The following is a 14,607-nucleotide window of genomic DNA, read 5'->3' as shown; positions in this document are numbered from 1 at the left end:
TTGTCCTTATCGAACGATCAGATTTTAGTCCTTTGTATATAAAATCATCAGAACAAAGTGTGATAAACAAAATTATTTGGAGTTGAGAAAATAGGACTTAAAAATAGGCTTATTTCAATGGAATTTTACAACTGCTCATGCCCCCTTAACAAGGAATTAAAATTATGATCTGTCTCAGAAAAAATATCATCGGTCTTACACTCAGATTCAGCATCGCCATCATGCACGTAAGATTCGCCAGAATTATTAGCGGATGAAATTATGTTGTCATTGATATATTTTGTCGTCCGGCATTTACAATTTTTTAAATCTGACTTCAGATTCGTATTCAGCGACCCCGAAAACACCCCGAGTAAAACATTTGAAGCCAATAAATGAAATTTTAATGTTGTCTTCCGCCATATTGGATGCGCCATTTTAAATGTTGAAAATATGATTTTAGATTCGTAATCAGCGACCCCGAAAATCCCCGAGTAACAAATTTGAAGCCAATACGATGATTTTTTAATCTTGTCGTCAGCCATATTAGATGTGCCATTTTGAATTTTGAAAATATGACTTTTGATTCGTAATCACCGAGTAACAAATTTGAAGCCAATACGATGATTTTTTAATCTTGTCGTCAGCCATATTAGATGTGCCATTTTGAATTTTGAAAATATGACTTTTGATTCGTAATCACCGAGTAACAAATTTGAAGCCAATACGATGATTTTTTAATATTGTCGTCCGCCATATTGGATCCGCCATTTTGAATTTTTTTAACCCTTTGAGGGGCACATTATTCATATAGGCGGATTTTCTTTACAACTCAGTTTTTAGAAATTCAAAATTGAGGATCCAATATGGCGGACATTTTTTTTAATTATTCGGATTTGCTTGAAAACGTTTACTCGGGGATTTTTGGGGTCGCTGATTACGAATCTGATGTTAGTTTTTAAAAATTCAAAATGGCAGATCCAATATGGCGGACAATTTTTTTTAATTAATCGTATTCACTTAAAAATGTTCACTCGGTGGTTTTTGGGGTCGCTGATTACGAATCTGATGTTAGTTTTTAAAAATTCAAAATGGCGAATCTAACATGGCGGTCAATTTTGTTTTGAATTAATTGGATTTACTTAAAAATTGTTATTTGGGAATTTTCGAAGTCACTGATTTAAAAATTTCTTCGCTAATTATTGACCCACAATCTAAATTTAAAAATGAACTAAACATTGGATCCCAAAAACCTCCGAGTGACAAGTTTCCGGTAAAACTAGACAATTTTTAAAAAATCTTTATTAATATTGTATTCGCCATTTTGAATTTTTAAAAACTAACATCATATTCGTAATCAGCGACCCCAAAAACCCCAAATAAACATTTTCAAGCGAATCCGATTAATTACAAAAATGTACGCCATATTGGATCTGCCATTTTGAATTTTTAAAAACTAACATCATATTCGTAATCAACGACCCCAAAATCCCCCGAGTAAACATTTTCAAGCAAATCTGATTAATTAAAAAAAAGTCCGCCATATTGAATCCGCCATTTTGAATTTTTAAAAACTAACATCACATTCGTAATCAGCGACCCCAAAAACCCTCGAATAAACATTTTCAAGCGAATCCGATTAATTAAAAAAATGTCCGCCATATTGGATCCGCCATTTTGAATTTTTAAAATCTAACATTAGGTTCGTAATCAGCGACCCCAAAAAACCCCCGAGTAAACATTTTCAAGCGAATCCGATTAATTAAAAAACAATGTCCGACATATTGAATCCGCCATTTTGAATTTTTAAAAACTGATATCATATTCGTAATCAGCGACCCCAAAACCCCTGAATAACAATTTTTAGTCGATTTTAAAATGTTTAAAAAATTCGTGATTTTTAACAATAAGTTATGATTTTTTTTAAACAATCGGAATTTTTTAACATCCCAGTGAGAAATTTCCAATAGACTTTAATCGGTCCAATATCGGTCCAATGTTGGTTGCTGTGCTGGGCGCCGATTGACTCCCAATATTGGACCAATATGGGCTGATGCTTGGGATGTAACGGGTTCGCCAAGCATCGGTTGTTAATATTGGTCCAATATTGGCCGAATATTGGCAACCAAGAGAAAAAATTTTTTTAAATAAATTTTTTTAATTAAATAATAATAATAAAAAATTAATGTTTATAATTTTTGTTGAATATATTTATTTGTTTAATTATTTATTTTTAATAATTCATGTAAATAATAAATAATTTATTATTTATAAATTATAATTATTTAAAAATGCAGCAGCTATTAGGAAATAGCATTCTGCAAAAAAATTCTATCATTGAAAAATCAATGATAGGCGAGAGATATCTGCGTCATTAAATAGATTCGCAGATGATAGGCAAGAGATATCCGCGTCATTAAACAGATTCGCAGATATACTCTGGTCTCGCGACGAAACTCTCGATACTTATATACACTGGAGTCGCCGTGTCAGTTGCGAGAACGGTTACAGCGTCCCTCTTGCGGCAGAGATAAGAATTGTCACGTAAACTGCTAAATCGCTTTACCGACCACCTTATTATACCCGCAGTTTACGTGAAAATTCTTATCTCTGCCGCAAGAGGGACGCTGTAACCGTTCTCGCAACTGACACGGCGACTCCAGTGTATATAAGTATCGAGAGATTCGTCGTGAGACCAGAGTATATCTGCGAATCTATTTAATGACGCGGATATCTCTCGCCTATCATTGATTTTTCAATGATAGAATTTTTTGCAGAATGCTATTTCGATTATTTCCTAATAGTTGCTGCATTTTTAAATAATTATAATCTATAAATAATAAATTATTTATTATTTACATGAATTATTAAAAATAAATAATTAAACAAATAAATATATTAAACAAAAATTATAAACATTAATTTTTTATTATTATTATTTAATTAAAAAAATTTATTTAAAAAAATTTTTTTCTCTTGGTTGCCAATATTCGGCCAATATTGGACCAATATTAACAACCGATGCTTGGCGAACCCGTTACATCCCAAGCATCAGCCCATATTGGTCCAATATTGGGAGCCTTTATTGGACCGATGATTGGTCTCTTGGCTCCCAATATTGGACCGATATTGGACCGGTAAGAAATTTCTCACTGGGATGATCTAGGTTACATCTTTTTAAAGCCCAATTCTTCCTGAAGAGAACGCACTAAATTTGTCTTAAAAATATTAATTTTCGTCAAAGATATTGAGGTTTTTAAAGGTGGGACGTATACGTCCCACCGCCCCTGAAAGGGTTAATCTTTCTTCAGATTCTTTTTAGCGAGCCCAAAAATCCCCGAGTATTAAATTTGAAGACAATACGATAATTTTTGCTTCCTCGTGAGGAAGCTTTGTAGTCGTTTAATTAACAAAATTTTTAAAAATCCATTTAACAAATTTTCTTCTATATAGGGCTATGTTATATAAGACCCTGAACAATTGTCCGGATGTATGTATGGATGTGTGTGTGTGTGTGGATCCCGATTTTTGTGAACACGATAACTCGAAGAGGTTTTAACGAATTTGGCTAAAATTTACCAGGTATATTTATCATAAAAATATCTCGAAATGGATTGATAGACTTTAAAAAATTCTCAGAAAAAAAATTTTTTTGGACTTTTTTCTAAAAAATTTTTTTTTTTTTAAATTTTTTTAAATTGGTTATTGAAGTTAATATATAATAAAATTTTATTCTTTGCATCAAGACGAATCGATTGGTATATAAAAAGTATAAATTGTATGAGAATTTATAGATTAAAGCTGAAAAATTCGCATTTTTATCAAAAATTGAGTTCTTTCTGCAAAATTATGTTGCTGTATAAGAAAATCTTACTCATTTATTTCTAAAATCTTATTCTTTACGCCAAGACGGATCGATTGGTATATATAAAGTATATATTTTACTTAAATTTATAGAATTAAAACCAATTATAGACAAAAAATTTGCACTTTTAATAAAAATTTATTTTTTCTTAAAAATCATGTTGCTGTACAATAGAATGTTATTATTTATTGAAAAATAAATCAAAAATCTTATTCTTTGCATCAAGACGAATCGATTGATATATATATAAAGTATATATTCTATTGAAAATTATAGAACTAATTACAATTAAAGTTGAAAAATTCACTTTTTGACTAAAAATTTTTTTGTTTATTTAGACTCATATTACTGTATAAGAAAATTTTGTTTTTTCTCTTAAGACGAATGAACTTTATTTTATAAATGTTAAATTGTATGAAAAATGATTTAAAAATGAAATATATTTATCGTTAATGCTTCCTTCACGAGGAAGCAAATTTTTTTTGCTGATCGTAAAGAGGAAGCAAAATGTTCATGTAATGAATATCTGGATTGACAACTTGTTTAATATTGTCGTCCGCCCTATTGTATCCGCCATTTTGGATTTTTTAAAACTGTCTTCAGATTCGTAATTAGCGGCCCCAAAAAACCCCGAGTAACAAATTTGAAGCCAATACAATGAATTTTTAATATTGTCGTCCGCCATATTGAATCCGCTATTTTGAATTTTTTAAATTTGATTTTAGATTCGTAATCAGCGACCACGAAAACCCCCGAGTAACAAATTTCAAGCGATTTCATGAACTTTTGAAAATTGTAGCCATCCTGTGTTAAATTTTGAAAAATTGTTTATTTTCAGGCGCCATTTTAAATCAAAAAATACCAAAAATCTTAAAACGCAAAGCATATTTTCAAACAAAAACTATCGGGAACACGTTTTTTATACCTTAGATGACTTGGAAAAATCGATATGACAACTAAAATTGGATCTGAAAAAAAATTACTTTACAAAATCTAGTATTTTTTGAGTATTTTTAAAAAAATAAGGGTTAAACGTCACTTTTTGTAAATTTTGACCATGCCATTCGAAAGAGCGACCCCAGAAACGTAAGGATTGTCCTTGTAGATTTTTTAATAATTTTTTTTCTTTTAATATTATGAGCTTGAAACCAAAGTTAAAAATCAGCACATTTGGGCGTTAAAGGGTTAACAATTCATAGAATTTTCCAATTACCGGTTGAACATGGTCATACTTAAAAAGAAATAATGGCCTATGCTTAAAAGAAGTTATGAAATTTTTTGCAGGAAATACGGTTTAAAATAATATATTAGAGAACCAATGAAATTTATTGATATGTTTATAAAAACTCTGATGTTTAAAAGAAAATTTTAAATGAAGTAATTATGCGTAAAGTACATGTAAAATGTATAATGATTTTGAAAATATTAATTCAAAAAATATAATTGAAATGTATTTTAATAAATTTAAATCTGGTGTAAGTGTGCAAGACTCATTATCAAATTGTGCAAACATATATTGATATTGTATAACCAGAATTGACAAGAAATATCCAGATACCAGCACTTTGTAAAAATAATTTTTTTCGATTTTCATGGAAGAAACTAATGATTATATAAAATAAGGACTTTATAAAAATATTCCTTTTTCAACCTCTATAACTTTTTTATAAAGAGTTTTTTTAGAAAATTAAAAATTTTCAATACTTTCAAATACGACTTTTTATGTGGGGACAGTTGTGGAACCGTCCTTTACTTGTAAAATCAGAAAAATTATCTAAAAAGACCAATAAAGGTATATGAAGGGTGGCATGACAAAAGGGGTCAAGCCACAATTTCATGAATTTGCAGGAAACAAAAATAAAACATTTAAAAATTTTCCTGGTCATATAAAAAAATCTAAAAAAAACCTTTTCGAGATATTATTTTGCTTTACCAGTGGAAATACAATTTATGAAGATAAACCTACAGATTAGTGAGAAAAATAAGTAAAAGTGGACCATTTTGGGGTTACGTCAAATGCCCATATTTTCTTTTAAAATTAATTGTTAAAAAAATATCCAGTTTAAAGAAAAACTGAAAAATTAGTTTGTTAATATTGAATTGATGAATTAAATGCAAAAAAGTTTGCTTCAAAAAAGTTGTTTGTTTTCAGGAAAAATGTAAATTAAATACTTATTTTTAAAAGTAAACAGTAACTAAATTTTCAAATGCAAACTACAATAAGGAATATTTAAAAATTTACTAAAGAATAAAATTTAAATTGTTGAAAATTAGATGAAGGATAAAACTATTTCTAAACAGACATAAAATTTTCTAGCAAAATTTAATATATGGGCACCTTGCACGTGATTTTTGAAAATTTTGTACAACTCATTAAACGCGTCGACCCACTCCAAAACTTTTTGGAAAATCTTCTGTATATTATAAGGTATAAATAAATTTAAAAAAAGGGTCCAAAGTTAAAAAAAATTAATTTGGGTTATAAAAAAAAAATTTTTTTTTAATAAAAAATTTAAAAAAATTTTTTTTTTTATTTCTTAAAAGTTGAAAGAAAACTAAAACTTTCATTCCTTGACAAGTTTTTTCTAAACTCAATATTTTCAGACTTATAAGCTACTGAAAATATGTCTACAGTTACAAATCCAAAATTTCGAAAATTCATAACTCGAAAATTTGGGCGATTAAACAAAAATAAAAAAACACGTATTTCTTTTTTTTCCATATAGATTGAGAAAAAAATACGTTTAACCGAATTCTCAAGGTCATAGGTAAATCTTGCGTGGAATTGCCCTTATATATATATATATTATATATATTTAATAAAATACCAAAAATAAGGAATATTTTTAACCTAATGTGGTTAAAAATATTCCTTATATTCTTTTGTTTTTTAACTGAATTGCATTGTCAGTAGAAATTTAGGCTATTTTTTTATTCTTATTTTTATTAAAAACGAGTTTAAAAACACAATTTACAAGAAAATCCTTTTACAGAACTGTGTAAATGAATTTACTTTATTTTTTTAAAAAAATCTTAATTTCGAAAAATTGTGGCTGACCCCTTTTATCATTCCACCCTTCATATATTTTTATTTACGAGAGCAATTCCTTGAAATTCCTGCAGAAATTTATGTTCGTATATTTTATTCTAATATTTAAATTTTTATTACCTGCTGAAGTAGAATTATCCCACTGGAAAGGTGATCGAACAGGATCTCGGAATCTTGATGGATCAGTTGTGTTAATAGGAGTATCAACCATTCCTATTTCCTCACCATTGTAAGTAACACTAATTCCAGGAAGTAATAAAGCCATTGTAGTTACTGCTAATGCTCTATGAAGACCAATTCGAGACACTAATCTGGGATTGTCATGATTGCCAGTCTAAGAAACAACATAATATTTATATACATATTACATTATTATTATTATTATTGGTACGACTCCACGCGAGTGGTCCAAAAAAAAAGAATCTTTAAATAATGATTTTTCTGTAAAAATTAATCACAGAAAATTAACAAATGTACCATTCGAAAGTTCATATAATATTCTTCAATAAATGATATACAATTAAAAATTTCAATGAATTACACAAAAAATTTATAAAATAATCGATTAATTTCTGCCCAAAAATGTCCGTACGATTCAATTATTTATTGATATTGTTCAAATAATTAGGAAAAATTATTGCAAAACATCAATTTTATTAAAAGAAAATTTAAGCGCAATAATCGTTAAAAAATTTATAAAACAAGCAAATTTTTTTAATCATATCTTGGCCTAGAGTGTAATTGTTTATATAATTTGGTCGTAGCAATTGGTAATCTTAGAAACAATTTTTTTACTACTTACACACCCCCAGACATATAAAATGTATGCAATATTGTGTATTTAAAGAATTTTTGTTTAAAATATATTGAAAAGTTTAAAAAATCATTTTTTTACACTTTACATCATCATTTTTAATGTAAATTTTAAAATATCCATTCGATTGATTGTTCAGAATCATAAAAAAGCTATAAAAAATTCGCCAATGAAGATTAATAAAAATCGTAAAATATTACGGTGAAATAATTTAAATTTTTTGAATATATTCCAAACATATTTACCACCCAGTTAGAAGTTGCTCCTTGAGGCATATTCAACATCCATTGATCAACAATATTTTTAATATCTTGAGCAGTTGAAGAATTTTTTATATCCATTAGTATAAAATTAAATGGAAAATTAATTCCTGATTCATAATATTTCATAGTCATTGATATATTAGCATAAGCTTCAACCATCATTACTCTCGGTATGTGATCAACTTTATCGGAATAATTATCTACTACTTTTCGCCATTCTTTCATTAGTTCATAATTTTTAGGCTGATCTTTAGTGTATATTGAAATTGTATAAGCATAGTCATTCATATCCGATATGCCTGATAATGGTTCATCTAAAAATCTCTCATCTTCAAAAATGTATGGCGTAGCGTCTATTCGAAAACCGTCGACTCCTTTGTCCATCCAAAAACGTAAAATATTCTACAACAATAAGTTAAATATAAATATCAGTTTTGCAACATTAGACGTAAGGAAATTGAATTATATAATTAAGAGGCATGGTGGATTTGAATTACCAAAAAATGAAAACTCAGCTGGGACACTGAGAAAAAAGAATGATCAAATTTACTATGAGGAGTGTCAAACTTGAAAAAGTTGACACTATAATCACTTCCGTAAAGTAGAATTCTGTTAGTTATCTTTTTAAATATCTCCTGTTATAATTTACTCTAACTCATTACTATGCCTTTTTTTCGTAGTAACTAGATGCTATGTTATATGAGAAAATAATAAAATAATTGTCCTTTAATGATAGTAAAAATTATTTTTTTGATTGTTGAAAACTGAAGTCAGTATCTAATAAGTTAGGAGTTAGGGGTGGGATTCAAGGGCGGTGGGGTGTTATTATTTTTATCCATATCTGCAAAAAAACATGTCCATTCCAAAAATAGTCTTAAAATGTATATTTAAAACGTTTTATGTCAGCCAAATACTGATCCAAAACATTTTATAAGAACATGAATGTTCAAATAATGTTCTAAAACATCATTTAGCGGACATAAAACGTTCTGAAAACGTTTTAAGAACGCTTTGGGAACGAACATAGTTTCTTGCCGAGAGGGGTGTATTTCTGTTAGTATACTGACAGGAAACTTTTATCTTAAGGCAAAGAAATACTAACCTTCATTTCATCAGATAATTTTTCATTTCTATAATTTAAATCAGGCTGAGTTATTCCAAATTGGTGAAGATAAAATGCTTGTCGTTGCTCATTCCAAGTCCAAGCTGAACCTCCAAATACACTCCTCTATATTAAACATATAATACAGTGTTGCATTTAAAGTTATTGCAATATTAATTTGACTTTACATAATACAGTCCCATCCATAGATCGATTTAATTAACTATATTATTAAAAATACAACTGTCTTTAAACTGAGATAAACGTCGAAAATGGAGCTAAAAATTTAAAAACATTTGGAAAGCATACCTGTATAATGTATCTTTATTTATTTCGAACGAAATATTAAGACTTATTTGTTTCTAGCAAATTTTTAATCTCAACTTTGATTCCTTCCCAATGCCAAAAAAGTTTTAGATACAGTTTGAAATTCGGCAAGCATATTCCTTGTAGGGGGTCTGTAGGAATTTCAAATTGTTTCTGAGGGTGGAGTCCCATGGCAGCGTTTTGCGTTGCGTTTTGTAACTAGGCCATGAGTGTGAGAGAGATACAGATATAGGTTTGCTCTATTTGCACTCATTGCCTAGTTACAAAACGCAACGCAAAACGCTATCATGGGACTCCAGCCTAATAAAACCTATTTAAAATGGAAAATGATTTTCTGTTTCTTATTTAAAATGAAAAATGCAAAATGTGTATTTGAAATAGATTAACATAAAATGCAAAATAGTTTTTTTTAATTTTTATTATAAAATATGTATTATGTTGACAGTTTCAAAATAAAATACCGTACCACGGTCAAAATTGTAAGTCCATCCATTTTCAAGGAAATAAAAAAAGTTTTTAAAAATAAAATTTATGAAAACTAAAATTTGTTTCGACATATGGTTTGAAAGATAATAAAATTTTGAAAATAATAAGACCTTACAGAAGTAATTTGGCCAGTATTTTATTTAGATATTTTTAAAAAATAATAATTTTCAATGATATGGTGTAGATTTTTTAAGAAAATTTAATAAAAAAATATGTTTGAATTTTAAAAATTATTTTTCTGTTCAAAAGATTGTTTCAAATTTTTTTGGTCTAACTTTGACGACCTGCATTTTCAAAGAAAAAAATTATACGTTAATGACTATAAATAATCCTCATTCTGTAAAAAATGACCTTTAAAATAAGCTTAATATTATTAAATAGCGTTAATTACATTAGAAGTTATTCAAATTTTTGTAAAACATTGAAAATTATTATTTTTAGGGTTCCGTACACCTACGGTGTATCGGCGGAACCCTATTAGTGAGACTCTTGTGTCCGTAGCCAAATCGTGCCCCCCCCTAGCAGCTAAACTATTTGACCTAAAGAGCTCAAATTTGGTCCAGATATGTATTTTCACTCGTAGATTACAGTAAAAATATAGCGCATGTGATTGGATGTGATGGTCATAGCGTTGTCAAGGAAATAAGAAAATTTTTGGCCAAAATGCATAAAAAGTGACCATTCCCCCCCCTTAACTTCTAAACTATTCGACATGGAGAGCTGAAATTTTGCATGCTGGTTTATCGTAGTGTATTATTACAGTCTGACAACAAAAAATTTATTTAAGAAACTTTTTTTAAAAAAATAAAAAAAAATTTTTTTAATTTTTTTTAGTTTAAACACGTGGCATTAAATATTTTAAGGAAGAGTGAAGTTTCTTAAGAGAATAAATAAGAGATTATTTTCTGACTTGAATTTCTTAACTAAAAAAAATAAAAAAAAATAATAAAAAAAAATTGGACAAGTGCGAGTTGTAGGGAGCGTTCAGACCTTCTCATGCAAAACTTATGCATGCAGGTTGCCATAGTAGCGTTCAAGAGTGAGAGAGATAAAATAATTTCCTATCTCTCTCACTCTTGAACGCTACCATGGCAACCTGCAGTTTTGCATGAGATCGTGTGAGTGTACCCGTACTCGCACTGCAATAGCGGGTTCCGTACACAAATATTAAAACAATACTTGCAACATTTATCGGTAATTGGTAGAATTAAAATAAACAATTAAAAAAATATATTAAAATCATTTGATAAAAAAAAATAACTAAAAAAAAATTAAAGTATTGTATATCTAATATTGTAAACAATAATAATAAGCAGTGGAACTATAATTTTGAAAATTTTGTTTCTCTGCTTGTTATTGTTTACAATATTAGATATATACAATACTTAAATTTTTTTAGTTATTTTTTTATCAAATGATTTTAATATATTTTTTTAATTGCTTATTTTAATTCTACCAATTACCGATTAATGTTGCAAGTATTGTTTTAATATTTGTGTACGGAACCCACCATTGCAGTGCGAGTACTTGTCCAATTTTATTTAAAAATATCTAATAAAATACTGGCCAAATTACTTCTGTAAGGTCTTATTATTTTCAAAATTTTATTATCTTTCAAACCATATGTCGAAACAAATTTTAGTTTTCATAAATTTTATTTTTAAAAACTTTTTTTATTTCCTTGATAATAATTGGACTTACAATTTTGACCGTGGTACGGTATTTTATTTTGAAACTGTCAACATAATACATATTTTATAATAAAAATTAAAACAAACCATTTTGCATTTTATGTTAATCTATTTCAAATACACATTTTGCATTTTTCATTTTAAATAAGAAACAGAAAATCATTTTCCATTTTAAATAGGTTTTATGAACCTATTTGGCGTTTTGTATTTTAAATAGATATGAAAAACCATTTTACCCAGCTCTGCTCTCTCACCTCTACTGCCTGCCTGCCTGCGCAGGCAGGAGCAATGAGAGTAAGGGAGGAAAAACATTTAATTTGAATTTTCTGACTCTCTTACTCTTATGTGTTACCATGACTACCTGCAGGCAGTAGAGCTGTGCGAGCGCCTTCAGTTTCTGAGGCCAAAATAATATGCATTTAGATATCATTTTGTCCGCAGCAACTTAAAATAAAGTACTTTTATTTTAAATGTATATCTTTAAAGAAAATTGTATTAAGAGTTGTTCAAAATAATTTTTTCAACATTTTTAAAACATTATTATTTTCTTAAGTGATAAATAATGATTTATTTCACAAACGCGCAGAAATTAAAGCATCCGCAGCAATAATTAGCGCACTTCTCCTATGTCTGTTTACTATCGTTTACATTGAAGTGATAATTAAATATATTAACCCTAAAAGGATTTTGAAAAATTTTCAAAATGGCGGCCGCTACGCCATATTGAAAATGAGTGTTGCGTTTTTTTCAAAAATTAATAACTCTGAAACTTTTTGATCGATTTTAATAAAATTTACAGGCGATATAGTTAAAAATACGTAGTTTAATTTGATATTATGAACAAAAAAAAATTTCCAAAATTTGTCAAAAAAAAAGTCAAAAAAATTTTTTGAATTAATTTTTAGTTCAGTTGGCCTAATTTTTGAATTTTCTAATAAGTAAATATCGATTCCTTGTAATTTCACCTTTCATTTCATAAAAAAAAATTTATGGAGACTCTAATAGTTCTCGAGATATTGCGACTTTAGTGGGAGCGCGTACCGCGGAATTAAACTCCGTAGCGAGGCGGAATATGAAGCGAGCGTACAAACGTGCACAATAGGGTGTCCGTAACAATGCGACTTTCGAATTTTGTTTACGCCACCCCCCAGTTTAGTTCCAATAAAATAAAAAAAAATTTCCCAAAATTTGAAGCCGATTGATTAATATTAACACGTGCCAGAGATCCATCGAAATTTCCCATTAAAAATACATAGGAAAAATGCACTTTTTAAAAAAAAATTAATAACTTTTTTAATTTTAATGCAAAAAATTCTCCAGGTCACATTTGCCTTCATTTTTAGCTGCACTATAAGATAGCACTTTGCCAAAAATTTAATTTTGAAAAATTTTTAAAATGGCGGATGATTAAAGTGGGTCATAAAAATGCACCACAATATATCCAAGGTTTTAACACATAAGTGTTGTCAAAAATTCAAAAAAATTACTTACTCGGGGCTATTTTCGATCGTTCATCATGAATCTGATATCAGAAATTAATTTTTCCAAATTTTCGATCCAATATGGCGGGTTCAAAATTTTGATTTTCTACATTTTTAAAGTAAAAATTCTAAAACAACGTCAAGGGCGATTTTTGGAAGCGCTATTTACACTCAGAGAAAAAGTTTATTTCACTTAACCAAACTGTTTAATTAACCTATTTTATTTGTCACGATAAAACAATTTTGTACATGTGTGAATTTAAAAATGGCGATCTCACTTGTCTACAGTCCGCGTTCGCGTCAAATTTATTTGTTAAATCGGTAAATCAAAGAAAAAAAATTATAAGTGTCGGTTAAATAAATATTAAATACCTTGTGTTCATTGACTTACTGCATATTTAATTTGTACCAGTGAGAAGAATATTTACAAAAAGGTTTTGTGAAGTTTTCAGTTTGTTGTTTCGAATAAACTTTTTTCTGAGTGGACGTATAAAAATCATAATTATAATATGTTTAATGTAATATTTCAAATGTTTTTTTACAATTAAGTAATTTTGTTTATATGAAGAAATACATATATAATATTTTACTTAATTGTTATTTATTCTCCTCTAATAATGTTTGAGTTTCCTAATTTAATATTTTCTAGTATACATATTATTGGTTAATTTATAATTTATTATATGTATAATTTTAACATATCAATAATTATATAATAAATTATAAATTAACCAATAATACGTACTAGAAAATATTAAATTAGGAAATTCAAATATTATTAGAGGAAAATAAATAACAAAATTAAGTAAACAAAAATATTTATTTAAATAAACCAAATACGTTTACTAAAACTATTTATTTGAATCAAACAAAACTTTTCTCTTGAAATAAACAAATGTTTTAGTTATATTAAATAAAATTTTTTGGTTAAGTGTAATAAGCATTTGGTTAATACAAATAAACGTATTGGATGAAATTTTTTGGTTGAATCAAACAAACGTTTGGTTGACTGTATAGCAATGCATTTATTTGGTTGATTCAACCAAAATTTGGTTGATTCGAACAAATTTTTTTCTGAGTGTACGAATCTAATGTTAAAATTTTATTTTTCAAATTATTCGATCCACTATGACGGATTCAAAATTATGATTTTCTACATTTTTAAGTAAATAGTCTAAATATTAATTTATAGATTAATATTTACAAAAAATAATTATTGGGATGTTTTCGAAACTCTTTTATAGAAATTTAACTTTTTATACCTTTGCTCTTAAAAATCGATTATTAAAGGAATATTTAAAAAAAAAATTTGAATCCGCTATGCCATATTAGATTCGGTAATTTAAAAAATAAATTTTTAACATTAGATTCGTAAATAGTGCTTCCAAATATCGCCCTTGACGTTGTTTTAGAATATTTACTTCGAAAATGTAGAAAATTAAAATTTTGAACCTGCCATATTGGATCCAAAATTTTGAAAATTAATTGTTACGGACACCCTATTGTGCACGTTTGTACGCTCGCTTCATATTCCGCCTCGCTACGGAGTT

General features: G+C 28.0%; 1 protein-coding gene across 3 annotated transcripts in view; it reads right to left on the bottom strand.

The window, feature by feature from the left end:
- Nucleotides 1-14,607, bottom strand: part of LOC122503628 (alpha-glucosidase-like) — a 78,679-nt gene that overhangs the window by 26,252 nt on the left and 37,820 nt on the right. For all 3 annotated transcript variants that reach the window (XR_006301765.1, XM_043614249.1, XM_043614250.1), the window contains exons 4-6: nt 9,073-9,198; nt 7,953-8,372; nt 7,014-7,227 (exon numbers count right to left, since the gene is read on the bottom strand). Coding sequence is in view for 2 of the 3 variants with exons in the window: in XM_043614249.1 (XP_043470184.1) it covers nt 7,014-7,227; nt 7,953-8,372; nt 9,073-9,198 (760 nt within the window). In the remaining variant the exon portion in view is untranslated. The remainder of the gene's footprint in view (nt 1-7,013; nt 7,228-7,952; nt 8,373-9,072; nt 9,199-14,607) is intronic.

This window comes from Leptopilina heterotoma, unplaced genomic scaffold (assembly GCF_015476425.1).
Source record: "Leptopilina heterotoma isolate Lh14 unplaced genomic scaffold, ASM1547642v1 Lhet_267, whole genome shotgun sequence".
NCBI classification, from domain to species: domain Eukaryota; kingdom Metazoa; phylum Arthropoda; class Insecta; order Hymenoptera; family Figitidae; genus Leptopilina; species Leptopilina heterotoma.
This window is presented reverse-complemented; position numbering and strand designations above follow the sequence as displayed.